The sequence below is a fragment of the Acanthochromis polyacanthus genome, chromosome 11, assembly GCF_021347895.1.
Source record: "Acanthochromis polyacanthus isolate Apoly-LR-REF ecotype Palm Island chromosome 11, KAUST_Apoly_ChrSc, whole genome shotgun sequence".
Lineage (NCBI taxonomy): Eukaryota > Metazoa > Chordata > Actinopteri > Pomacentridae > Acanthochromis > Acanthochromis polyacanthus.
In genome coordinates, this window is record NC_067123.1 from 37,273,511 (window position 1) to 37,298,951 (window position 25,441).

General features: G+C 39.8%; 2 protein-coding genes across 2 annotated transcripts in view; one reads left to right on the forward strand and one right to left on the reverse strand.

Annotated features, from left to right (window-relative positions):
* Positions 1-4,491, reverse strand: part of chrna11 (cholinergic receptor, nicotinic, alpha 11) — a 25,224-nt gene extending 20,733 nt beyond the window's left edge. Inside the window, exons 1-4 of the mRNA XM_022200117.2 lie at positions 3,460-4,491; positions 1,834-1,973; positions 365-409; positions 43-152 (exon numbers count right to left, since the gene is read on the reverse strand). Of these exons, the coding sequence (XP_022055809.2) occupies positions 43-152; positions 365-409; positions 1,834-1,973; positions 3,460-3,502 (338 nt within the window). The 5' untranslated portion in view covers positions 3,503-4,491. The remainder of the gene's footprint in view (positions 1-42; positions 153-364; positions 410-1,833; positions 1,974-3,459) is intronic.
* Positions 3,149-24,017, forward strand: LOC110946206 (small conductance calcium-activated potassium channel protein 1-like). The gene is made up of 11 exons (XM_051955635.1): positions 3,149-3,256; positions 12,536-12,927; positions 13,352-14,233; positions 15,414-15,509; positions 16,078-16,365; positions 16,975-17,096; positions 17,940-18,081; positions 18,176-18,286; positions 19,648-19,775; positions 21,766-21,835; positions 22,333-24,017. The coding sequence occupies exons 3-11, from the start codon at positions 13,382-13,384 to the stop codon at positions 22,561-22,563; spliced, it is 2,040 nt and encodes a 679-aa protein (XP_051811595.1). The 5' UTR covers positions 3,149-3,256; positions 12,536-12,927; positions 13,352-13,381; the 3' UTR covers positions 22,564-24,017.
* Positions 24,018-25,441: the final 1,424 nt, after the last annotated feature.

Genomic DNA, 25,441 nt, shown 5'->3' on the forward strand with positions numbered 1-25,441 from the left:
GTTGGCATGAGTGCGTCGTTTGGGCGTTTGTGCATGTTTTACCTGTTGTAGAGGAGGATGTCCGGCGTCCAGACCTGATCTGTGGTGAAGCGAAGGTTTTTCACTCCCGGATGTTCGCTCTGGTTCCACTGGAGATAGTGATCGAACCAGCTCTTTAAAACACAAGCACACAAACAGCCCATGAGCAGGAAACAGAGCTGGACTCACATAAAACACATACAAGCCATATAACTGGAAAAAAAAAATCCTCCTGTGTTGCTTAAAGTCCGAACTTCTTACTTCATTTTCTTCTCAATTTTACACTCAAGAAAGCAGAAAATTCATTATCACCCCAAAACATTCAGACACTCTCGGGGGCTCTTACCATCCGGAGCCACATATTAGAGGTCAACACCTGGTTCTTCTCATCCTGAAAAACATTCACAAAATTATTTAGCACGTTACGTTTCCTCATTTTCTTGGTAGAGCAGTTTCCACCGAGCAGGGAACATTCCCACGATGTTTGGCTAACGAGTTCAAATCATGTTTTCAATCTGACGTTCAAAGACGCTTTTATCTTTTCAAATACATTCCTACAAGGCTAAATGTTGCTTTGTAGCTGCAGCACTCAGAGGACGTTTGGAGAATGTTCTCAGGGTCACAGAGTGTGTTCAGTGACACTTGAAAAATGTTTTAAAGATGTTACTGAAGCGCAGAAGATGTTCCTGTAATGTGATATAACAATTACAGCGAGAACATTTTTCTAGAAAACATTCCCGACAAAGGAATTCTCAGAGCAGCATTCAGAAAACTTTTTAAGAGTTTCAGTCTTATCACCAAACATGTCTGGGTTGATATATAATTGCAGGACTTTTTGTACCATAGTTCACATTTTTGCTGTTTTCAGGCCTAAAACCAACATGGCCGCCTATAACCAAACACCACATGGCATTTTTACACAAAGATTCTTCTAAAATAGTACATCATATATACAATTCAGGAGGATTCAGGAGGAAATGACATCATGTGGAGCAGGTCATGTGATCTGGAATTAACACACTTCATTGAGAGGTGCTTTTGTAATGATTAACTTAGTTAAACGTCATTACTTGACAGATATAATTTGTTATTTTCCATATAAAATTTTGATATAGTGCCAAAAAAGAAACATCTGTCATGATTATCTCAACTTAATAAAAACAACACAATCCAAACTATTTCTGAATAAACTCATTTTATTATTATTTAGCTCATTAGAAGGAGGTTGTTATTAAAATGAGACGGTTATTTAGTTGACATTTTAGTGATTTCCAGTCATTTTTTATTAATAAATGATTGTTTCCATAATAATTAATTCTGGAATTTATAAAGATATGATCATAATGAACATTACTTTTTTCCTTTTAATAAAAATGTATGCAAGATAATCCCATGGACTTCAAAAGTCCCTCAGTTACATATTGACCCATCCCACCTTTAGGAAGGACGTTCCAGTACCATAAGAGCATTTCCCACTTAAAAACTCTACTAGAACTCTGCAGAACATCCTCATACTGCTTCGGGGCAGATAAATTCTAAATGGTATCGAGAAAAATACTTTTCTACGTCCAATTCTAGAAATAAATGAACCATTATTTTTTAAAATCCAGCAATTATCTGTGGGATTATCATCATTAATGTCACAGTTTGAGGCGTAAACAAACAGAAGCTCAACTAGGCACCAACTTAGATTTTAATTTCTCGCTTGCAGGCTAATTTCCATATGGGTTGCCAGCGAGCAAAAAGCTTCACAATGCATCTGTGTGATTCTTCCATGTGGTTCTGGTGGTGAGCGTGAGGTTAGCGGACACCTACCACGTCCATGATCTGGATCAGACTGAGGGAGAAGACGACGGTCAGAGGGTGGGAGTCGTTGCCCACCGGCCGCTCCATCCGGTTGTAGTCCTTCAGGAGGTTCTTCAGCAGGTTCCTCTGGTGAGGACCCTGCAGCGACACTAAACACGCACAAAAGCATCTTTTAAATGTGACATCTCGGAAAAACAAACCAGATTCCGTAACAGAACGTCTTTATTTTCACCTACAAAACTCTCTGACAGTCTGTTTCCCGAACAAAAAAAATGACACCAACGTTCAAGGAAAGCTCATCAGGGAATGAAATGACAGGATGCTTATCACATCTGAACGTTTAGCCCCGAGGAGCTGCACCTCCTTATCTCTAAATGCATCCACAAGAACATGATTAGAATTTTAGAAGGAAGACACGAAGGAAAGATTGAGAAACAGGAGATTTAGTGATGAAATTAGCAGAAATGTAATCTTTTATCAGCACTTATTTTGACTAAGCTGTGCAGATGGTTTAGCGGATTCCTCAATCAGAATGAAATATTTAACATATTAAAAAATCAACAAACAGGAGGAAGATTCCGAGGAGAACATTTGGTCGGTGGAATCAAATTAGGAATAGTGGAGAACCCTATCAGGATATAATTGGCACTAATGAATGTATGATTAGGTTAGTTTGAAGAGCTTGGAGGTGCATCAAACGCTGAATGAAGACATTTAGATTGAGAGGAAATGCAGAAATGTAAAGACAACCAGGCTTTATCCAACAGAGCCAGCCATTTCTACTGCTTCTACCATTGTAGGAGAACAGGGAGTGAAAATGTAAGATTTCCAGTGCAGCAATTAAAAAGTAGGGATTTGAAAATATCGCTCAGCTCAGTTTGCACCCAAATAAACTGCTGGGAAAAGCAAGAAGCGCCGTGCAGAGGAACGATTCAGTTAAAGAGGGAAAATATCAGGGTTCAGAGCTGAGAATATGACAGGATTAAGCCCCAGTGGAGCAGGGGCAGACATGTGCAGGGTTTACCGCGAGGAGGTTTTCTTTCAAAGCGTGTCAGAGTGATGGAGAAGCCCTGGATGTTATTTTTTGCAAACTTTTGCCTCCTCTGTGCTCCTGTCTGTGACATAAAAAAAAACCTCTTCTGAAGACCGTTTGGGGAAAGTTGAGCCGCTCTCCTCCCGGCTCTGTCAGCCTTTTCCATCCTGCTGCAGCAACACGTCCAAAAAGGCAAGATGGAAGAGCCGATCTATACGTGCAATTAAATTGATCTGTGACCGGTTTTCTGTGCGAGCCCCCTCCTCCTTCCTTCTACTCTCTTACAGATTTTGACAGGCGAAGGCTTCTGGGTTGAGGAAAAGCAAAGATTTCTCCACATCTGTCATCCAGAAAGAGGTCAACTGCACAGAAAAACGCAGAAGGCAAGTAAGCAAACAGGTGAGCTGCACTTTTCTTCTACTTGAAATTCTCACTCCGGCGCCTCACTTCACAGATCGAGCATCGAGCAAAGACCGGGCGACTCCTGAATTCCTGTTTAAAAATGAAATAATACAAATGCTGCTGCTGCCACTGCCGCTGCTGCAATCAGATTCCTGAAAACATGAGTGAAGAGACGAGAAAGACATGCAGAGCAGGCTCACCGTGGATCAAAGCAGAGAGGAGCAGAGCCGGAGAGAGCCACATCCTGGTCAGCGAGGAAAGAAGGAGGCAGGAGAGGAGAAGATGTTAGAGGAGGAGGAGGAGGAAGAGGGATGGATGGGGATGCAGGGAGCGAGAGAGTCAGGAAGCTGCTGGAAATCCTCCGGTCTGCATCCAGTCGGCATCAGAGGGAAACAGAGTGAGCTGGAGGAGAGGACAGGAGAGGGAGCGTAAGAGGAGGAAGAGGAGGAGATGGTGGATGTTTGCTCTCTCGCTCCCTCTCTCTCTCTGTTTCTGTCTCTTCATGGGAGGTGGGACTAAAATGGAGAGAAAAATGCCAGCGATGGGGGTGAAAGGGGCCGAAGACGGAGCAGGAGGAGCTTTTAATTGCCACGAGTCGACCTTACCAAAGAGGATGCACGTGATTTTGAATGATCCTGATGGAGAATTGATTGAAAAAAGTCCCCAAATAGGTCAGCAGAGGAGCTGCTTAGTGATGAGAAGTGAACTGCATTTTCAATATGTGCATAAAAAAAGCCAAAAGTCAGATTTAAACACCCTGAGTGTAGCTGCACTTTAAGCCTCCTGTTGTCCTCATGTACAGGCACCAAAAAATATTCTTCCTTGTCTGAAAAAAATCCAAAAATTCTCCATAAAATTCCCCAAATTTCTAAAAATTTGCAAAACCTTCAGGAAGAAAATTCCAATAATTCCTTCAAAGTTTTCCTTAAAATTTTCTTTTAAAAATCCTCCAAATTTGGCAAGAAAATTCTTGTAAATATGTCCAAAAAAATAGTAAAAATCTTCCAGAAAAAATCCTAAAAAAAATATCTAAAGTGATTACATATATGTCATGTAATATTTTCTTCAACTCTCATGTTGTCTTCATTTACAGGCACCAAAAAATATTGTTCCCTTGTCTGGAAAAAATACAAAAATTCAGCAAAAACTTTGCAAAATCTTCAGAAAGAAAATTTTAAAAAATCCTTGAAAGTTTCCCTTAAAAGTTTTATTTAAAAAAAAACTCTACCAAATTTGGCAAGACATTTTTAAAAAAAAAAATTAAAATAAAAATTGTAAATATTTCTAAAAAAAATTCCAAACAAGTCCTAAAAATATCTAAAGTGATTCCATATATATTAGTAAAACTTCTAATGTTGTCTTTAAGAACATTCATAAAAAAACAACTAAAATGGGTGATTTTTTTTCTGAATTTTCATTTAAGAAACATTTTTTTTATATTTCTTTTTTTTCCACCAAAAAAAAGTTCAAAAATTTCCCAAAAATGTTGAAAATGTGGCCATCACAAGTTTCACCAGAAGGTTGAAGCCTCTTTGCGTCTGTTTTTGTGCACAAATTGATCCCAAAAGTAGGAACGTGAGCCACTCATCTGCACCGAACTTCGACTGGATTACCTTTAAAATCCTTATTAGTTTCATGCTGATCCACCTCAGTTCACATATTCCCTCTGTGTGTTTATGTGTAGCGCCGTATGTCAGAAATATATGGCAGTTGGTTCCACGTATGATAACACACCACGGTGGTTGTGGTCACGCACTGCTGGGCTGGAAACTGTCTGGTGAGCGTGTCAGCGTGCCCCCCACCACCACCACCCCGTTCTTCAGAGGATGCGAGTTTGTGAATCAGAGGGGGCAGATGGACTTTAATTGAGAAAGTGCTGGGCTCTGCAGGAGGGCAGCGTTGGAATGTGCATAGCTAAAGCCCACTTCTCATTTGTTCTCGTGAAATGCTGATGCAAGGGCAGAGGCAGCGAGAAACTGAGTGGAGAGAGGGGGGGGGGGCAAGAAAGGAGGAAGAAAGAGTTGGACTGTATAATAGATTACCCTATTACTTCTGCTGCCCTTCGGAATTACCCCCCTTTCTCCCAGGCAGCCTGTCACACGTCCCAGAACGCTCCCCGAGCTGCAGATTCATGCTCGGCTGCACACTCGGAGGATGGAGAGTGGCCCCCTCGGAGGCAGAAAGAAGGATGGTCCAAGTCTCCGGTTAAAAGCAGGGAAAGCTGCACCAAGCGTGGAGCGAGGACAGTCGATGCGCCTCAGCAACGGATCAGAGGAGGAGGAGAAGCATCCTGTTGCTGCTGCTGCTGCTGCTGCATCCCTGCAATACCGATGCACATGTGTGAGTTCATGTGAGAGAAAGAAAAAAAAAAGCTCCTTGTGCTGTTATGCACCAAGCACCAGGGCGACACAGTGCCAAAACCATTACGCTTCATAAAAAAAACAGATTGGAGGGGTGCTGAGGCGTGGGTGACATCTGGTGGTTTGGATTTTCAACTGCACACCGGCTGGCTGGAGGAGGAGGAGGTGGAGGTGGAGGTGGAGGTGGTGTTAACACTCCTGTCAGTCAAAATTGACCCGTTTTAAAGTCTGAAAATGTGGGAACAAATATTTTCACAGTGAAACTTCTGTCGTCCAAATTTTCAACATTTTTGGGAAATCTTTGAACATTTTTTGATGAAAAGAAAGAAATGTTAAAAATATTTCTTAATATTTCTAAAGAAGATTGTTTTTTTTGTGAATGTTCTTAAAAAATATTAGAAATTTTACTGATATATATGTAATCACTTTAGATATTTTTAGAATTTTTTTGGAAGATTTTTACTAATTTTTTTGAAAATATTTAAAATAATTTTCTTGCCAAATTTGGAGGATTTTTTTAATTAAATTTTTCAGGGAAACTTTGAAGGAATTATTTTAATTTTCTTCCTGAAGGTTTTGCAAATTTTCAGAAATTTAAGGGATTTTTTTTGCAGAATTTTTGGATTTTTTTCAGACAAGGAAACAATATTTTTTGGTGCCTGTAAATGAAGACAACAGGAGGGTTAAAAGTTTTATTTAAAAAAATAATCCCCCTAATTTGGCAAGAAAATTCTTGTAAATATTTTCAAAAAATGAGTAAAAATCTTCCAAAAAAATCCTAAAAATATCTGAAGTGGCTATACATATATCAGTAAAACCTGTCTTATTTTCTTTAAGAAAATTCACAAGAACTTAACCAAAATCAACCAAAATTCGCTGAATTTTGGTTGATTTTTTGGTGAATATTCTTAAGAAATATTTTTTAAAATGTGTTTTTTTCCACCAAAAAAATGTTCAAAGATTTCCCAAAAATGTTGAAAATGTGGACATCAGAAGTTTCACTGTGAAAATATATATTTTTTCCCACATTTTTAAACTTTAAAACGGGTCTATTTGGCCTGCAAAGTTTCAGAAATTTAGGGGATTTTTTTGCTGAATTTTTGGATTTTTTTTTTTTCAGACAAGGAAACAATATTTTTTGGTGCCCATAAATGAAGACAGCAGGAGGGTTAATTAACAAGGGAGAAACTGAGCGAAATGAGAAGACTGTGAGAGTCGGGGCTATAAAGAGAGGCCTAATTAGAAAGCAACAGCAGCAGGGTGTGGAGATGAAGGCCTGTTAATGATGATTGGAAGCAGACGAAGAGGATTATGACCATCATGGTGCCTCGGGTCACTCTCAGAGCATTTTTTTTAACTTTTATTTCTGATTGTGATTGCTGCTAGCCCTCTTTGCTCTAACCTGGGCTTGGCTGCTGCCCACATCCCCCTCTGTGCTAAATGCTGAACGCCCCCTGACAGTGCAGCCATCAGCCATCAGGGCTGCTGTGCTGTGTGTTTTTAATTACTCTGCTGATTGGATTCGGCCCTGTCCTACGCTGACACGTCCCCCCTCACTTAATAGGGTGTTATCGACGAAAGCAGCACATACATCCATTCTCCTGTGACGTCCGATTTGTCAGAGTGGCTTTTTTTTTGTCTCTCGTCTTGAAGTTCAGTAGATGAAGTTGTCTCCTAGCAGGCAGTTACATCGTGTCCCAGTTAGGCCTGGCAGTCGGATGAAAGTGGACTGTAATCCAATAAGGTTTCAGGGTGTGAAACCGAAGAGCGCTCAGTTCAGCATCGCGTTTCTGTAACATGGTCGGAATCGCAATGAACCAAAAATATCAAAATGAATGTAACAGAATCAAAGATGTCCTCTTTTTTATTGAGCACATTTTTCTTTGCCATCGCTTGGTGTATCAGCCGATACTTCTGAACTTTGCTGAGGGTTTTTGGGAGGTTTATGTGCCAGAATGTTTCTTGGATGAGAGCGGTGGCCTTCTGGAGTCTCACCTGGTTTCCTGAAAGCTTCACATCGACTCTAGTCTTGCGTAGCCAAACCATTCTCTGCTGACACAGCGCTGTGCAGAATGGTCCGACTGCACCTATTTATCACTCTGCTATAGGGAAAAAACTTGCTTGTATGTCTTTAACCCTCCTGCTGTCCTGCGGATCCAATTGACATGTTTTAAAGTTTGAAAATGTGGAGAGAAAATATATATATATATATATATATATATATATATATATATGTCCACATTTTCAACATTTTTGGGAAAATTTTTGAACTTTTTTTAGTGGGAAAAAAAATGTTAAAAAAATGTTCGTTTAAGAACATTCACAAAAAATCAACCAAAATCCAGCGAATTTCACTGGATTTTTGAGTGTTTGAGTTCATTTTTGAGTTGAATTTTTGAAGTTAACTTGGAAAAAAAAGAGTTGGTTCAAATAAATTCCTATTTGATTATTTTTACAGTGTATTTTCTCTGATCAACTGCCAAGGCTGAGCCACTGTTAGAAATTCAACAGCAGAGACCAAATAATGATTCAGAAGCTTCACTGAGTATCTCTAATGAGTGAAGCAGCTTAATATCATATTGACAATCATTAAATTTTGTTATGGCAGAAAGTTTTAATTAGGTGTCTTGTCATTTGAAGCACTTGTATATGAAAAAACGGCTACTTTACTGGAGAGATAGACACTGCTCTCCTTGAAGATGTTCCCTCATTTGGTGCTTTGATGATGTGATGGTAGCGATGAAGACTATTAGTCCAAAATGCCCAAAAGTGTTGAGATCTGGTGAACCCCATAATATATTATCCAAATTATTTCCAGACTAATCAGACCATTCAGTGACCCTGCATGCCCTTTGGATGGAGGAGAGCGTCAGGATAGAAATGTTTCATCACAGCGTAGAGGTGATCGCTCAGAACAGCTTTCTATTGATTTGCAGTGACCCTTCCTTCTAAAGGGGACGAGTGGGACCAAACGCTGCCAGCAAAACGTCCCTGACAGCACAGCAGGGTCAAAAGGTTCTGTATTTACTTAAATCTGTTACCCGTCTGTACATGTTAATTAGTGAGCTGTAGCTAAAGCCTGCAGGCTCTTTCCCTTTGTTTTCTAGTCTTTATGCTAAGCTAAGCTAACCAATTCCTGTTTGTGGTTTCAAATTTGACCAAAATTAATTTTGTTGCAAATGCATGTGAGTCACAATAAGAAAACCAAGCAATCTTTGGAAAACTCAAAAAGTTGTGTTATGTTGCTGAAGGTCTTTTCAGAATCCATTTTTCACAAATAAATATTTACATTAAAAAATGTGCACCATTTTTTTCAAAATTCAACAATGATGGTACCTACAATCTTACTTAATGTTTTTCGATGTGAAATAAATTTGTATTTTTATCTATATTCATATATTTATTATTAATTGTATTTTTATACTGTAGTAAGACATTTTTAATAATATTTTTTTTACTGTAAACAGCAGTGACTATGCACCATTTTTGTAAATATCAACAATTTTGGCACTTTTTTCTTTGAGTTTCACATTTGTTGTGTGTTCTTTTGTACATGACTTTACTTATCTATCTATCTATCTATCTATCTATCTATCTATCTATCTATCTATCTATCTATCTATCTATCTATCTATCTATCTAACTGATGTTACGTTCTTTTGTTTTGTATCCTCTCATTCCATTCTGCAAAAAGCAACTAAGCATATGTCCCAAAATGTCAGACGAGTCGTAATCGTGGCCTTTAACCTTTAAAACATTACGTTTGTCGTCGCCATCTGCATCCCGATGGAACTTGTTTATTTTTTGACGAATGTTTCCCAACAGATGAGTCAGACGCAATTAACATTCTGACCAGAAGATAAACTGGCACTCCCTGAAGATTGAGGGCTAAGAAGCAGATTTGCCATTTCCCTGCCTCAGCCATAAGTCAGCTCAAAATATCACAGTTTAATTTCACTTTCTTAACAGCCAAAGGATGATTTGCTATAGAAGAGACTAATTGCGGATGCGCTGGCCACCAGCCACGCCGGCAAGAAGAATTGACATACTTAGCTACCAGCTAAAGCAGCCAGGATTTACAAGCACTTGGCAGGAGGTTTGAATTAATTTGAGGCCCTGCAGATGTGCATATATCCTTTCAGCATCTTGTTATTCAAACGATGACATAATTTAAGAACTTTTGTGGCCTCTGCAGCCAGCGCTGTGTGCATCCAGCGCTGGCGTTGCTCTGTCTCAGCAAACTAAAATAGTCATATTTCAGCAGTCTTTTTCCCCGTGCGGATGTGAAATATCTGGTGTATTTAACGGGGAGCATCCACCAGGCTTCAGTGTTGACAGTCACTCTCTGAGGCGCAGACAGTTGGGAGCTCACTGCCTGCAGAATATCAAAACAAAAACATCCAGACAGCAGCATCTGGCTAAGTCTCGGGGCAGAGCAGAGTAGTTTCAGCATAATTAATCTATTTTGCATCTGGAGGGACCTCTGAGGGAGTTAAAAAACCAATCAGAATAGATGATCAGACCAGCACCGCTGTCTGAGCTCTTCCCACCTGTTCACATTCACAGCATCTAAACAGTTGTTGAATGTACTCATTTTATTATTGTTTAGCTCATTAGAAGGTTGTTTTTAAATTGGGACGGTTATTTAGTTGGCATTTTAGTGATATTTAGTCATTTTTTATTAACAAGTTATTATTTCCATAATAAATAATTATGGAATTTGTGAAGACATGATCATAATGTACATAAAAAAAACTTCTTTTTTTTTACTTTTAACCCTCCTGGTTTCTTCATTTACAGGCACCAAAAAATATTGCTTCCTTGTCTGAAAAAAAAAATCCAAAAATTCAGCAAAAAACTCTTCAAATTTCTGAAAATTTTCAAAACCGTGACGGAGAAAATTCCAATAATTCCTTAAAAGTCCACCTAAAAGTTTTATTTTTAAAAAATCCCCCAAAATTTAGCAATAAAATTCTTTGCAAATATTTTCAAAAAATGAGTAAAAATTTTCCAAAAAAAATAAAAAATAAAAATCATAAAAAAATATCTAAAGTGATTACATATATGTGGGACCAGCAGTAATATTGCGTGGGATGCTTTCATTTAATAGTCTATCATTTTTATACAATGGTTATTTGTTATTGTCGGTTGGTTTGTTTTTATGTTGTTGTGCTTCACTTCAGTAAATTGCAACAGGTGTGGACATGAAGCTCCAGCTTTGATTCGCCACTAGAAATTTAGACAGGCACAGAGGGTAGCTACAGGGGGTCCTTTTTGGGGGTACGACTGATCGGGTAGCGACAACGACGTACAGGTGCGTATGCGTCAGGTAGTGGACTGAGTAGGAAGTGTGATAGCAGCAAGGTGAACGTATCTGTAACTTTAAACTCATGCACGCTTGGAGCCCTTTCTGTCCGAGTGTGCAACAGATACTGGAGGCACCGCTGGGATGATTAACGTCTTAACGATTGTGACAGACGGAGTTTGAGTGACAGCGGGAACGCGCGGATCCGGGGAGACGCGGCCAAAGTCCCAAGTGGAATTGCCATTAGAAGACGTGCATTAATCGGGAAAATAACCGAAACTATGGACAATGTGATTAATGACGAAGAGCAAGATGTTGCAACGGTTTATTTAAAGAGAATGCTAAAAACAGTGGAACAGATGACCAGAAAAGTAGGAGACCCTGATGAAGTGGGAACCACAGAAAGCACACCACAGTTAAGCCAGAAACAAGCTGGAGAGGTGGGAGAAACCTCACGGCTGCAGCTTAACAGTGAAGTGCTGCAGGATGAGGTTATAGGAGCAAGTGCTAGGAGTGAGAAGGCCAACAGCCGAGCTTCAGTTCCACAAAGCGGAATGAATATGCCTCCTGAAGGACACATGAGGACAGGAAGGTTAAAAAAAATGTATGCAAGATATATCCCATGGACTTCAAAAGTCCCTCAATTATGTAACGACCCACATATTTATCACTGGGGGGGAAAAAACAATCGGTCACAATGGGTTTGGCGACGCTAAGCCAAGGATGCAGCAACAGTGTCCCTTTAAAATACTAAGGTAACTTGTAGTGGAATATTTGCACACAGAGATGCAAGCATTGGCATTACAATGCCTAATTTACTACCTCAATGCAAAACCTTCAGTGCAACTTGAAAATTTCACAGTTTTTGTTGCTGAAAACAGAAGCATGTAGAAATTGGAAGGGTCAGTGGTCGTCTTATCCTCGCTGTCTACATCTCAAGCTAGTAACAGACCAATTAATGGATCGATTTGTCAGGTCCATACCAGTTCAGTAATTAGGCGAGGCTGTCGGTGTGCACCAGCTGCTGTTGGCGGACTAGCTTCTGGAGCTGTTGGGTTGTTTTTTTATTGCGCAGAGATGCAGAAAACAAAAGTATAGATTGTCTCATTTCTGACATTCACTTCATGCCCACTCAGCCTCCTTCTCCCTCTAAATACATGTCGTCTTCAGATTAGATAACGCCGTCCTTTATCCCGCTACTATCCGGACATGCTGTGTTCACCCTTTGCTCTTTGGGTCTTTCCATTTGGAGGGAGCTCTATTATCTGCGGACCCATCTGTCACGAGGATTTAGATAAATAACTGGTGCTGAATGTCATTGTTATGACTTTAATGCTTAATACTTTGCTCTGCTCTGCGCATATTGTTCAATTCGGGGGTGACATATTTGATATTTCATAAGCTCATAAGTATCAGATCTCGGTTTCACTGGTTTAATCTTTGATACTAATCTGCTGAATTAATATTGAGGGCTGCTATTCTCTTTGGAAGATTATTTTTTAAAGTGTCTATAGCACACTTCTGTCATGACACCAGTTAATGAAATGTGATATAAAAGCGTTTCTTTTAGGAGTTCAGTGTTTTGTTTTTTTTTCCTTTATTTCCCACCAGCCTGACCATATATAACCCCCACGCACACTTAAGGAGGATGAAATCTGCCAATCCCAGCTAGAAAAACTCTGACAGATGACTCCGTCTTTGCCTTTGCCCCACGCGACATCTGCAACTCTGAGTCTCTGCAGTCATTAAGCCCCTCCAGCTTGAAGGAAGATGATCAGAAAGCATAAAGGGAATAAATGGCTGAAAATGTGATGGATCTCCAGCAGTGTTTACCTCGCATGTCGTCACATACAGGATAGGTTCACAACCTCCACTGGAATCTATGGGAGGAGCTCTGTGATGCTGCTAATGGACTACTTGAAACTTGATTCATACGGACTGTGGACGATTGGAATATTTTGATCTGAACGCACCAGAGCTGATTGGTTTGCTGCTTTACTGTGGTAAGTTTATTTTGTAGTGAATGTAATGCGTTTCAGACTGATTTCGCCTGATGGGACCGTTAGGAACACCAAAAGAAGTTGGTAAAAGTGTTGTTTGTAAGAATTAAGGTCTCTTATTTATCCTCATAGTGGATTAGTTGTAAACTGCAAGAAAAATGTAAGAAGATATCTAAGAGGAACATTTTAACATTTCATTAAATCTTGATGCTTTATTTTGCTGCTTATCTACATGTACAGACAGTAAGAGCATGTATGTGCTTCATAGGAAGGCAAATATTTAGGGAATCTCCGTCGCTAAGCTTCTCTTGAGCCAAACTTCAGCTGCAGTTTTCCTCTATAAAGCCGTTGCCATCTGTTCAAACTCTATTCAGCGCCTTGCCTGCTTTGTCTAATATCCTCATCGGTCTCTCTTCTCCCGTCAAAGCTCTTTCAAAGACCGTTAAACCATCTCACCATGGAGCACTCTCCTTCCATAAACCTGTCGGTGGAGAATGGAGACGAGCTGGAGGACCAGCGTCCCCTTCTTCCTCCCAGGATGATTCCTCCGCCTCAGGCCTGCACGCCCCAGTGTGGGATTCACCACATGGTCCAGACGGCGCCGGATCACACCGTGTGGCTGGACAGAACCCAGGCCATGGCCACCACGCCTCTATACAACGGCCACCTGTTCGTCACGCCTTCACCTCGCCCCAACAGGAAGGGAGACAAAGCCAAAGGCAAAGAGAAGAAGGGCGAGAAGAAGTCGCTGGGGAACCGACAAAATGCAGCATCCAGGGAGAGGAATCACCAGTGCAAAGCCAAAAACGCAAACAGACTCCAGGAGAACATCACATCCTTCACCGATGTACCCATCTCTCCCTGCAGGTCGCCCTTCACAGGGCCCTGCAGGCCTCACCTAGACGCCTGGGACGTGGACGGTCGAGGGCGCCGCAAGTCGGGTAACATTTCCATGGAGATGCACGACCGCCAGAGCCTCCCAGAGATCATCATCACCAACAAAGACGAGCAGATGCCCAAAAATTCCTCCCAGTACGGTCAGCACCCCAATGAAGCCAAAGGCCTGCTGCCGGGATCCGAGTGTCCCGGTTCCAGCCCCCCTCAGAGTCCTCAGCAGAGCCCCAAACACAAGATGGACAGCAAGGACGACCCGTACTGGAGGACCCGCAACATCGGCTGGCGGCTGGTCCACAGGAGGTCCCTGTTCCTGAGGAGGCAGCGGCTGAACGACTGCGCCCTGGCGGTGGGGATATTCGGCGTGGTGATGATGGTGATGGAGACGGAGCTGTCCTGGAGCGTCTACAGTAAGGTGAGAGGACTGACAAACCAGATTAGAAAAGGTCTGGCCTTTAACCCTCCTGTTAAATAGATAGATAGATAGATAGATAGATAGATAGATAGATAGATAGATAGATAGATGCTTTATTAATCAAGAGGGAAATTTAAGTGTTCAGCAGCTTACATACATACAACATAAAATAACAAAAAAGCAGGTTAGTAACAATTGACAGTAAAGGTAAATATATAAGCTATTCTAATCTAAGATCAATATGGTGCTAAGTGAAATTAAAAAAATCAATATACAGTATATACACATTTCAAGGCACGGAAGTATAAAAATTAAAGTGAATTAAGTGATAAAAATGGCTTTGACAGATAGAAGGAAAAACGTTCTAACTACCTAAGGTTGTTGTCCTCATTTATCAAAAAATGTTGTTTCCTTGATTGAAAAAAATCCCCAAAATTTGCAAAACCTTCAGGAAGAAAATCCCAATAATTGTTTTAAAAATCCTCTTAAATGTTTTATTTAAATCCCCCTAATTTGGCAAGACAATTCTTTTGAATATTTTCAGAAAATGAGTGAAAATCTTCCCCCCAAAAAATCCTAAAAATATCAAAAAATTATTACATATATGCCAGTCAAACTTCTATTTTTTTTAAGAACATTCACCAGAAAAATCAACCAAAATCCAGCAAATTTAGCTGGATTTTGATTGATTTTTGATTTTTTTTTTTCCCACCAAAAAATGTTCAAAGATTTCCCCAAAATGTTGAAAATGTGGACATCAGAAGTTTGACTGTGAAAATATATATATTTTTCCACACTTTCAAACTTTAAAACGGTTCAATTTTGGCCCGACAGGATCACACGAGGGTTAAGAGTCAAAAAAAGAACAGACATGTACAGCTGCAGCTACTACCCATCAGCATTTTTTGGCTTTATTTGACAGGTTAGTAGAGAGACAGGAAAGTTGGGAAGACCTGCAGCAAAAGGCCATGAGCTGGAATCGAACCCAGGCCTGTTCACGGGTCGTCCTGCTACCCATCATTATTGTCATTATCGGAGAAAGCAGGAAAATGCACAACAAGGTTACGACGTCCACAAGATTAGGAGATTACACAGGATTGAACTGGTGATGTCATCTCATGAATTGAGCTGCGTAATGACAGTGATCAGCTGACGGCGATGTCATGCTGTGTGTCCACAGAGCTCCACCTACTCCCTCACCCTCAAGTCGGTCATCAGCTTCTCTACGCTCCTCCTGATCGGCCTCATCATCGCGTATCACTGCTGCGAGGTGCAGGTAACTCACCACGTCATCATTACATAATCACAATCCAAAGTCCTCTGCGCTCAGGATTATCTCTTTAAACCTGTGGGAAAATGTGAGAACGTCACAGGCCCCTTTTGCAGTGAAGTCATCACTTTTAGTCCGTTTTTGTGTGTTTTCAGTTATGCTTTTTTAATCAATAGCCTTGATATCCTAAAAAGAGGCGATCATGTCTTGATTTTCCCTCTCAGATTGGTTCATATGAAGGATTTTCAGAGGTCTGAAGAAGTAAAATAAAGTAAAAACATAGTACTGCAATATATAGTGTACACAATATTATGGTGTGTATATATAGTATACATAGTATTACAGTATATATAGTAAAGATAATACGACAGTCTATATAGTTTACATAGTATTGCAGTATATATATAGTATGCATAGTAATACAGTATAAATAGTGTACATAATACTTGTGTACTGCTCTAGGTATTATTGCTCAGATATTGACCAAACTGTTGTGATTTCATTGTCAGCTCAACATAAGCACACCACTTCTTTACAGACATCCCTTTCACCATCTCTCCATCCCTCCTGGTAGCTCTACGTTCATGACATCGGTGCGGCGGATTGGCGGATCGCCATGACGACCGAGCGCTTGGCTCTCATCGCCCTGGAGCTGGCGGCGGTGGCCATCCATCCCTACCCGGTGGGCCTGCTGGACTACTTCCAGAAGAACAAAAGCCGCAGGACGCTGTCGGAGACGGAGCTGGAGATCGTGCTGGCCCTGCCCATGTTCCTGAGGCTCTACCTGCTGGGCCGGGCCATGATGCTGCACAGCCGCCTCTTCACCGACACCGCCTCGCGCAGCATCGGAGCGCTCAACAAGGTGGGAGGTCATCAGTGTGGGCCCCCTGCACGAATCTGGCTTTGGGCTTAACTGGCTTTGGATAGTACTGTGATGACATCAAAACGCGCTTAAATTAAGGAGGTTATGTTGAGCTTCAGAGCTTTGGCAGCTACAGGCCAGCGTTAGCAGCATATGAAAGCTACATTTTAGGTTTCTAGGCTTCTTTTATGGACATTTCATGCACATGTGTTTATTTCTTATGTCTAGGTGGGCCGAGAGGTCTGTAGACAAGTGACACTCGAGGTTTGATTATCACAGTTTCGCTCCCATGAACCCCATGCCCCTCTATTTCTGTCCTTTGCTTTCTTTTTCCGCAGTCGATGACATCCACCTGGCTAATCCTTTTGCCTTATTAATACTATTTAAGAGTGATGAAAATGACCTCTGTCCCCTCTCCCTCCCTCCCTCCTCTGCAGTACCAAACCTACTATCCATGTATCAAGCCAGATTGAGAACAAGTTTTTCTTATCCCTCATCTCCTCTGAATTATATAATCACAACATGACAGGTGCTATCCTAAATAGTCTAGCTAAGTAGGCCACTAGTGTCAAAATTATGACGTAATCATCCCCGTTTTCTGGTCTGCAGATCCACTTCAACACCCGGTTTGTGGGGAAAACGCTGATGACCACCTACCCCGGGACTGTGCTGATGATCTTTAGCGTTTCCTTGTGGATCGTGGCGGCGTGGGGCTTACATGTTTGCGAGAGGTATGGAATGAATGATTCAAGGATCATTAATATTTCATTATCATCCAACTTTCTGGCAGATGTACAGCGCTGCTTTAAAGTTTCTGCTGCAGCAACAAATCCGAGTTTGCACTTTTTCTGTACGGCAAATGTTACATAATGCAGACATGATGCCGGTAATGAGACAGGTTGTGTTACTTTTTCACAAAAACAAAACGAGTGGGGAGGTATTCACCTGCAGCCATTAACCCTCCTGTTGCCCTCATTTACAGTAGTAATTGGAATTTTCTTCCTGAAGGTTTTGAAAATTTTCAGAAATTTGTGGAATTTTTTTGTGGAGCTGTGGGATTTTTTTTCGGTAGTGTCTACAGATACGGACCCGTACCCGTAGCCTGTGGCCTACGGATACGGCACTTTCCATTTGCCAGACAGATACGGACCCGTACGCGAGTCTCGCGAGTCAAGAAGCTGCTAACCACTGCAAACTGTTGAAAGGTAAGTAAAGGTTAGGGTTAGGGTTAGTGTTAGGGTCAGGTTTAGGGTCCATACCTGTAGTACCGATGCTACAGGTCCGTACCGCTAGCGTCTACCGGGAGTCACCTGACCAGATCTCGCGTATCTGATTGGCAAATGGAAAGTGCCGTATCCGTAGTCCACAGGCTACAGGTACGGGTCCGTACCTCTAGCAACAACCTTTTTTTTCAGACAAGGGAACAATATTTTTTGGTGCCCATAGATGAAGACAACAGGAGGGTTAAACGGTGTATAGATTATGGATGGAGCCGTCCAGCTCTAAAAAGCTGCATTGAAATACCTCAATAATCATCTCCGAGTGAAATATTTGACCCCCTTTCATTCCTACAGACACCACAACTACAGAGACCTGAGCAGCAACTACATGGAGGCCTTGTGGATGGTTTCTGTCACCTTCCTGTCCATCGGTTACGGAGACGTCGTCCCTCACACCTACTGTGGACGCAGCATCTGCCTCCTCACCGGGATAATGGTAAATAATCCACTCTGACATCTTTATTCACCAAAATCTCGCACTTAACGGCTCACGTTCTGAGTGCGACGGTCTAAAAGTGTGACTCTCACAGGGAGCCGGCTGCACCGTCCTGGTGGTGGCGGTCGTTGCCAGGAAACTGGAGTTGACCCGGGCGGAGAAACACGTTCACAACTTCATGATGGACTCCCACATCACCAAGAGGGTGAATAGCAGCTTCTCTATCTACCTGACAGTACAGCATTCTTACCTATAACTGTCACCATATGTTTCACAACTCATTTTACTTAACTAAATGTAGGACTTTTTGCATGCAAATGGTCAAATTTTATAACATAATTAATATAGTAATTATATTATATAAGATTAGATTAGATCGGTCAATATATAATTGTGGGACTTTTTGTATCATTTTTGCTGTTTTGAGGCCTAAAATTAACATGCCACCTATAACCCAACACCACATGGCATTTTTAGAGAGAGATTTGTTATTTTGTGTTAAAACACAAATTGACTCAATGAGACACAAAATTACCATAAAAACACACAAAACGACCACAAACAGACTGATAATGATATAAAATGACGGAGTGAAAACGCCCACAAAAGGGCTCAAAATGACCACAAAAAGACCTAGAATGCCCACAAACCAGTCTGAAAATGACCGGAAAAGAAACAAAATGAGCAAAAAGACACACAAAATAACTACAGGAGATTGCAAACTGATCACAAAAAACCCTAAAATTACCACAAACAGATTGAAAATGGGCACAAATTGGACCAAAGTGAACACAAAAAGACCTAAAATGCCCACAAAACGGATAAAAAAAAAAAAAGAAACAAAATGAGCAGGTCATGTGATTTGGATTTAACACACTTCCTTTAGAGGTGTTTTTGTAATCAGTATCTTGACATTTTAGTGATATCCATTCATTTTTTTTATCAAGAACTGACTGTTTCCATAAAAAATAATTATGGAGTTTGTAAAGACATGATCATAATGAACATAAATTTTTTTTTTTTTACATTTAATAAAAATGTATGCAAGATATATCCCATGAACTTCAAAAGTCCCTCAATTATATATTGACCCATATATTATATTATATTATATTATATTATATTATATTATATTATATTGGTCTAATTACAAGTTTTGTTAGATTTACACAATGACAAATAAAAGCCTCCATATTTTTTTCTCTAATTTGTTTTTTTCTATCTTTTATTGGCATCAGAAAACCCTTGATGTGAGTTAAAATCTGCAAGCAGGTGAAATCAGTTGAGCCTGCTTCAAATACAAATCAAAATCATTTGCAACACAATGTTGAGTTTTCTCAATCCTGCAGTGAGTGATGGTACTCTGTCCTCTTCTGAGCTACCAGCACTAATTTCAATAAGCTAAAAGCAAGAGAAACTGCACGGGAAAACTCAGATTTGAAACACAAGTGCAAGACAAGAGTTTGTTGGAGTTGCTCCACGTGTGCTGTAAATAAAAGCACTTTGCGGTTTACGTGCGGAAACATACAATAACTCACCTGCAGATTTTCTTCCTACTTTCATTAGATAAAAATTGCTGCAGCAAATGTGCTGAGAGAGACTTGGCTTATCTACAAGCACACTAAGCTGGCCAGAGAGAAAGACCACTCTAGAGTCCGCATGCACCAGAGGAAGCTGCTGTTGGCCATCCACCAGTAAGAAAATCACAAATATAGAAAATAAATGAGCTAAAACATAAATAATGTCATAGTTAGTATATATATGGTCATAGTTTAGTATGTCGTCCAAAATGTGAAAAAAAAGTGCCCAGGTAACTCATCTGGTTGAGAGGGCAACTGATAAGCGGGACTGTCAGAGACGCAGGTTCGATACCAGCTCATGGGCCTTTACTGCAGGGCTTTCCTGTTGTCCTCTGTACTTACCTTTTGAATAAAACCAACAAAAGGGCAAAAAAAAGTCATAGGATTTTGTCCAAAAACATCATACTTTACTATGTCATCCAAAATCATGAAAAAACATCATAGTGTAGTATGTCGTCCAAAATGTGAAAAACATCATAGTGTAGTATGTCGTCCAAAATGTGACCAAAAATGTCATAGTTTAGTATGGCGTCCAAAATGTGATGAAAAACGTCATAGTTTAGTATGTCGTCCAAAATGTGATGAAAAACGTCATAGTTTAGTATGTCGTCCAAAATGTGATGAAAAACGTCATAGTTTAGTATGTCGTCCAAAATTTGACCAAAAACGTCGTAGTTTAGTATGTCGTCCAAAATTTGACCAAAAACGTCGTAGTTTAGTATGTCGTTCAAAACGTGGGGAAAAAAACGTCATAGTTTAGTATGGCGTTCAAAATGTGATGAAAACGTCAGTTTAGTATGTCGTCCAAAATGTGGGGAAAAAAAAGTCATAGTTTAGTATGTCATCCAAAAAGTGACCAAAAATGTCATAGTTTTAGTATGTCGTCCAAAATGTGATGAAAAACGTCATAGTTTAGTATGTCGTTCAAAACGTGGGGAAAAAAACGTCATAGTTTAGTATGTCGTCCAAAATGTGATGAAAAAACATCATAGTGTAGTATGTCGTCCAAAATGTGAAAAACATCATAGTGTAGTATGTCGTCCAAAATGTGACCAAAAATGTCATAGTTTAGTATGGCGTTCAAAACGTGGGGAAAAAAACGTCATAGTTTAGTATGTCGTCCAAAATGTGATGAAAAACGTCATAGTTTAGTATGTCGTCCAAAATGTGATGAAAAACGTCATAGTTTAGTATGTCGTCCAAAATTTGACCAAAAACGTCGTAGTTTAGTATGTCGTCCAAAATTTGACCAAAAACGTCGTAGTTTAGTATGTCGTTCAAAACGTGGGGAAAAAAACGTCATAGTTTAGTATGTCGTCCAAAATTTGACCAAAAACGTCAGTTTAGTATGTCGTCCAAAATGTGGGGAAAAAAAAGTCATAGTTTAGTATGTCATCCAAAAAGTGACCAAAAATGTCATAGTTTAGTATGTCGTCCAAAATGTGATGAAAAACGTCATAGTTTAGTATGTCGTCCAAAATGTGATGAAAAACGTCATAGTTTAGTATGTCGTCCAAAATGTGATGAAAAACGTCATAGTTTAGTATGTCGTCCAAAATGTGACCAAAAATGTCATAGTTTAGTATGTGGTCCAAAATGTGGGGGAAAAAAACGGCATAGTTTAGTATGTCGTTCAGATTCATATGTTAAAGTAGGATTTATCATTCTAAACATGTTCTCAAGCAGCACAATAACAGACACATTTTCCTCCTCATGTGGCTCAGTTCAGCACAGTCAGAGGATTTGCTTCTCCACCTGAGTAGATATTACTGTGCAAAGGTCAATTCTTTATTACTTTATGGCTCTTTTTAACTTCTTCTGCCATTAAAGTATATTTAGGTGTCACTATTAGCCTTTAACTTCTCCAGGGACCAAAAGTTTATTTTATTTTAACTGAACAAAGACACAAAACCGAATGTGTTTTTTCTGCTTAACCCACAGAGTTCCCTGTAAACCTTTTTACTGTCAGGACTTGATACTAATCTTCCCCCATTAAAACCATTATGTGTGTTGCATATATGGGTTGTGTTTGGTCACATGTGCGCATTAGAACTGTAAAATCTTTCGGTAAAAGTGTCCTAAAACTGAAAATTTCTGTATCCAGGCTGCGGAGAGTGAAGATCGAGAAGAGGATACTCGCCGATCAGGGGAACACGCTGGTGGACTTCAACAAGGTGAGAGACAGAAGCGAAGACGTCGCTCTATCGAAACCTCAACAGAGCAACATCTAATCTTTCATTTCGATATTTTTTTGAAGGCGTTAACCCTTTGATGCACAGTGTGAGTCAGGAGATACGCATTTTCCATTGGATTTGGGTCACTTTTGACCCATGTTGTGCATCAAAGACTTAAATGGGTTGGCACCTTCTTCTTTATCTGAGCTTAAAGTTATCTAAGTCCTTAAAGTTCCTAGATCCAAGCTTAGAAACAGAGGTTTTCTGTATCTGTCTGTGGAACCGCTTACCTGTTCCAATTAGAACCGCTCAGTCTCTTGATACCTTCAAGTGTCTACTGAAGACACATATGTCTCTCTGGCTTTTAATTGTGGCTGATATATGGCATTCTTCATCTTGCTCTGTATGTTTCCTCACAGATTATGTCTTCTTTTTCTATATTTGAACTGTAAAGCACTTTGGTCAACCTTGGTTTCTTTCTGCGTCCATAAACGCAGATGCAGAGCCTGATGTACGACATGCTGGCCGAGGTGCAGGGCTGCCGGGGGGAGCTGGACACCCACATCCACAGCCTGGAGAAGCACGTGGAGGAGCTGAGGGAAGGATTCAGGAGCCTTATGCCGCTGCTCTCCAGCACCCTGTCCACCCAGAACTCCTCCATCCGCCATCTGCTCAGGGAGAGGGAGGTGAAGACGGAGACGGCCAGCGTGAGCGGAGGAGACAGGTAGAGGTGATGGAGGCGACGCGAAGATTCTCGAGGAGTTATCTGCCTACAATGCAGCTGAAATGATCACAGTGGGGTTTTTTTATTTTCTACAGAGATGGAAAAATGTGTTTATAGAACCAGATGAAAGATGTACAGACTGGAAAAATAGGTGGGTCAATATATAATTGCGAGACTTTTTGTAACATAGTTGACATATTTGTTGTTTTCAGGCCTAAAATCAACTATAGCCAAACAACACATGGTATTTTTAGACAAAGATTCTTCTGAAAATTATATATACAACTGAAAGTTATTTATAAAAATATTGTAGTAAACCTGTTGACATGCCATAAATCCAGACTTGACTCTTGAAAATTTGATATAATGCCAAAAAAGAAATATCTGTCATGATGATCTCAACTTAATAAAAAGAAAACAATCCAAACAATTTTTGAATAAGCTCATTTTATTCTTGTTTAGTTAATTAGAAGGTGGTTTGTTATTAAATTGGGATGGTTATTGAGTTGACATTTTGGTGATATTCAGTAATTTTTATTAATAAGTGATTGTTTCCATCATAAATAATTATGGAAATTGTAAAGACATGATCATGATGGGGCTGCACAGTGGAGTAGGGGTTAGCACTTTCACCTTGCAGCAAGAAGATCCCTGGTTCGAGTCCCGGCCTGGGCCTGGGATCTTTCTGCATGGAATTTGCATGTTCTCCCTGTGCATGCGTGGGTTTTCTCCAGGTACTCCGGCTTCCTCCCACAGTCCAAAAATATGCTGAGGTTAATTGGTTACTCTAAATTGTCCGTAGGTATGAATGTGAATGTGATTGTGTGTCTGTATATGTAGCCCTGCGACAGACTGGTGACCTGTCCAGGGTGTCCCCTGCCTTCACCCGAGTCAGCTGGGATAGACTCCAGCACCCCCCACGACCCTAATGAGGATAAAGCGGTGTATAGAGAATGGATGGATGGATGAACATAAAAAACATTTTCTTTCCTTCTAAATTGAAATGTATGCAATATATAGTCTCTCGATTATATATTGACCCAGCGATAAATCCGTTTTATGTGGCAGAATGATGCAAAATGTAGAAGTTAGCCACTTTTTGTGAAGGGTTTTCTCCTGGAGTGACAGCAAATTGGGGAAAAAACTTAAACTGAATATTTTGGAGCTGCAATATTTAGTAAAGGAAGTTGTCAAATTTGAAGACTTATTCATGGGATTATAGTAAATAACTGACCATTCAGTGTCCCCCTGTACTTTGATTTTCTTTCACTGTTTCCTGATGTTTGATAAACCACCTAATCATTAACAATCAGTAATGAGGAAATGCTGTTTTAGCCCTATTTCATGAAACATGATGTAATCTTGGATACTTTTGGGGACTTGTAACACCCCTAAACGAATACCTCTATCTGTAAACACTGCATTTTTTCTGATTGTGTAATAAAAACTAAATTTAAACAGAGTCTGGCATCATTTTTTATAAAGATGCAACATTACAGAGAGACACGGCTTCGATTCCAGCTCATGACCCTTTACTGCAGGTCTCCTACTCCACTTACCTATTGATTAAAACCAACAACTGGGCCCAAAAAACATCATAGGATGTCGTGCAAAATGTTGATCATGAAAAAACGACATAGTTTAGTATGTCGTTCAAAATTTGGAAAAAAAATTTCATAGTTTAGTATGTCGTCCAAAAGTGACCAAAAACGTCATAGTTTAGTATGTCGTCCAAAATGTCACAAAAACGTCATAGTTTAGTATGTCATCCAAAATCATGAAAAAATGTAATAATTTAGTATTTCGTCCAAAATATGACCAAAATTGTCATAGTTTAGTATGTCGTCCAAAATGTCACAAAAACGTCATAGTTTAGTATGTCGTCCAAAATCATGAAAAAATGTCATAGTTTAGTATGTCGTCCAAAATGTGGGAAAAAACGTCATAGTTTAGTATGTCGTCCAAAATGTGGGAAAAAACGTCATAGTTTAGTATGTCGTCCAAAATGTGACCAAAAACGTCATAGTTTAGTATGTCGTCCAAAATCATGAAAAAACGACAGTTTAGTATGTCGTCCAAAATGTGGGAAAAACGTCATAGTTTAGTATGTCGTCCAAAATCATGAAAAAATGTCATAGTTTAGTATGTCGTCCAAAATGTGGGAAAAAACGTCATAGTTTAGTATGTCGTCCAAAATGTGGAAAAAACGTCATAGTTTAGTATGTCGTCCAAAATCATGAAAAAATGTAATAATTTAGTATTTCGTCCAAAATGTGACCAAAATTGTCATAGTTTAGTATGTCGTCCAAAATGTCACAAAAACGTCATAGTTTAGTGTGTCGTCCAAAATGTCACAAAAACGTCATAGTTTAGTATGTCGTCCAAAATCATGAAAAAATGTCATAGTTTAGTATGTCGTCCAAAATCATGAAAAAATGTCATAGTTTAGTATGTCGTCCAAAATGTGACCAAAAACGTCATAGTTTAGTATGTCGTCCAAAATGTGGGAAAAAACGTCATAGTTTAGTATGTCGTCCAAAATCATGAAAAAACGACAGTTTAGTATGTCGTCCAAAATGTGACCAAAAATGTCATAGTTTAGTATGTCGTCCAAAATCATGAAAAAATGTAATAATTTAGTATTTCGTCCAAAATGTGACCAAAATTGTCATAGTTTAGTATGTCGTCCAAAATGTCACAAAAACGTCATAGTTTAGTATGTCGTCCAAAATCATGAAAAAATGTCATAGTTTAGTATGTCGTCCAAAATGTGACCAAAAACGTCATAGTTTAGTACGTCGTCCAAAATGTGACCAGAAGCGTCATAGTTTAGTATGTCGTCCAAAATGTGGAAAAAACGTCATAGTTTAGTATGTCGTCCA

Bases quoted from the DNA above. Each gene is read 5' to 3' on its own strand.
- LOC110946206 (XM_051955635.1), top strand. From the start codon at position 13,382: ATGGAGCACTCTCCTTCCATAAACCTGTCGGTGGAGAATGGAGACGAG. The intron at 15,510-16,077 runs GTAACTCACCAC...CCCTCCTGGTAG, and splicing joins ATCACTGCTGCGAGGTGCAG to CTCTACGTTCATGACATCGG. The intron at 19,776-21,765 runs GTAAGAAAATCA...TTCTGTATCCAG, and splicing joins CTGCTGTTGGCCATCCACCA to GCTGCGGAGAGTGAAGATCG.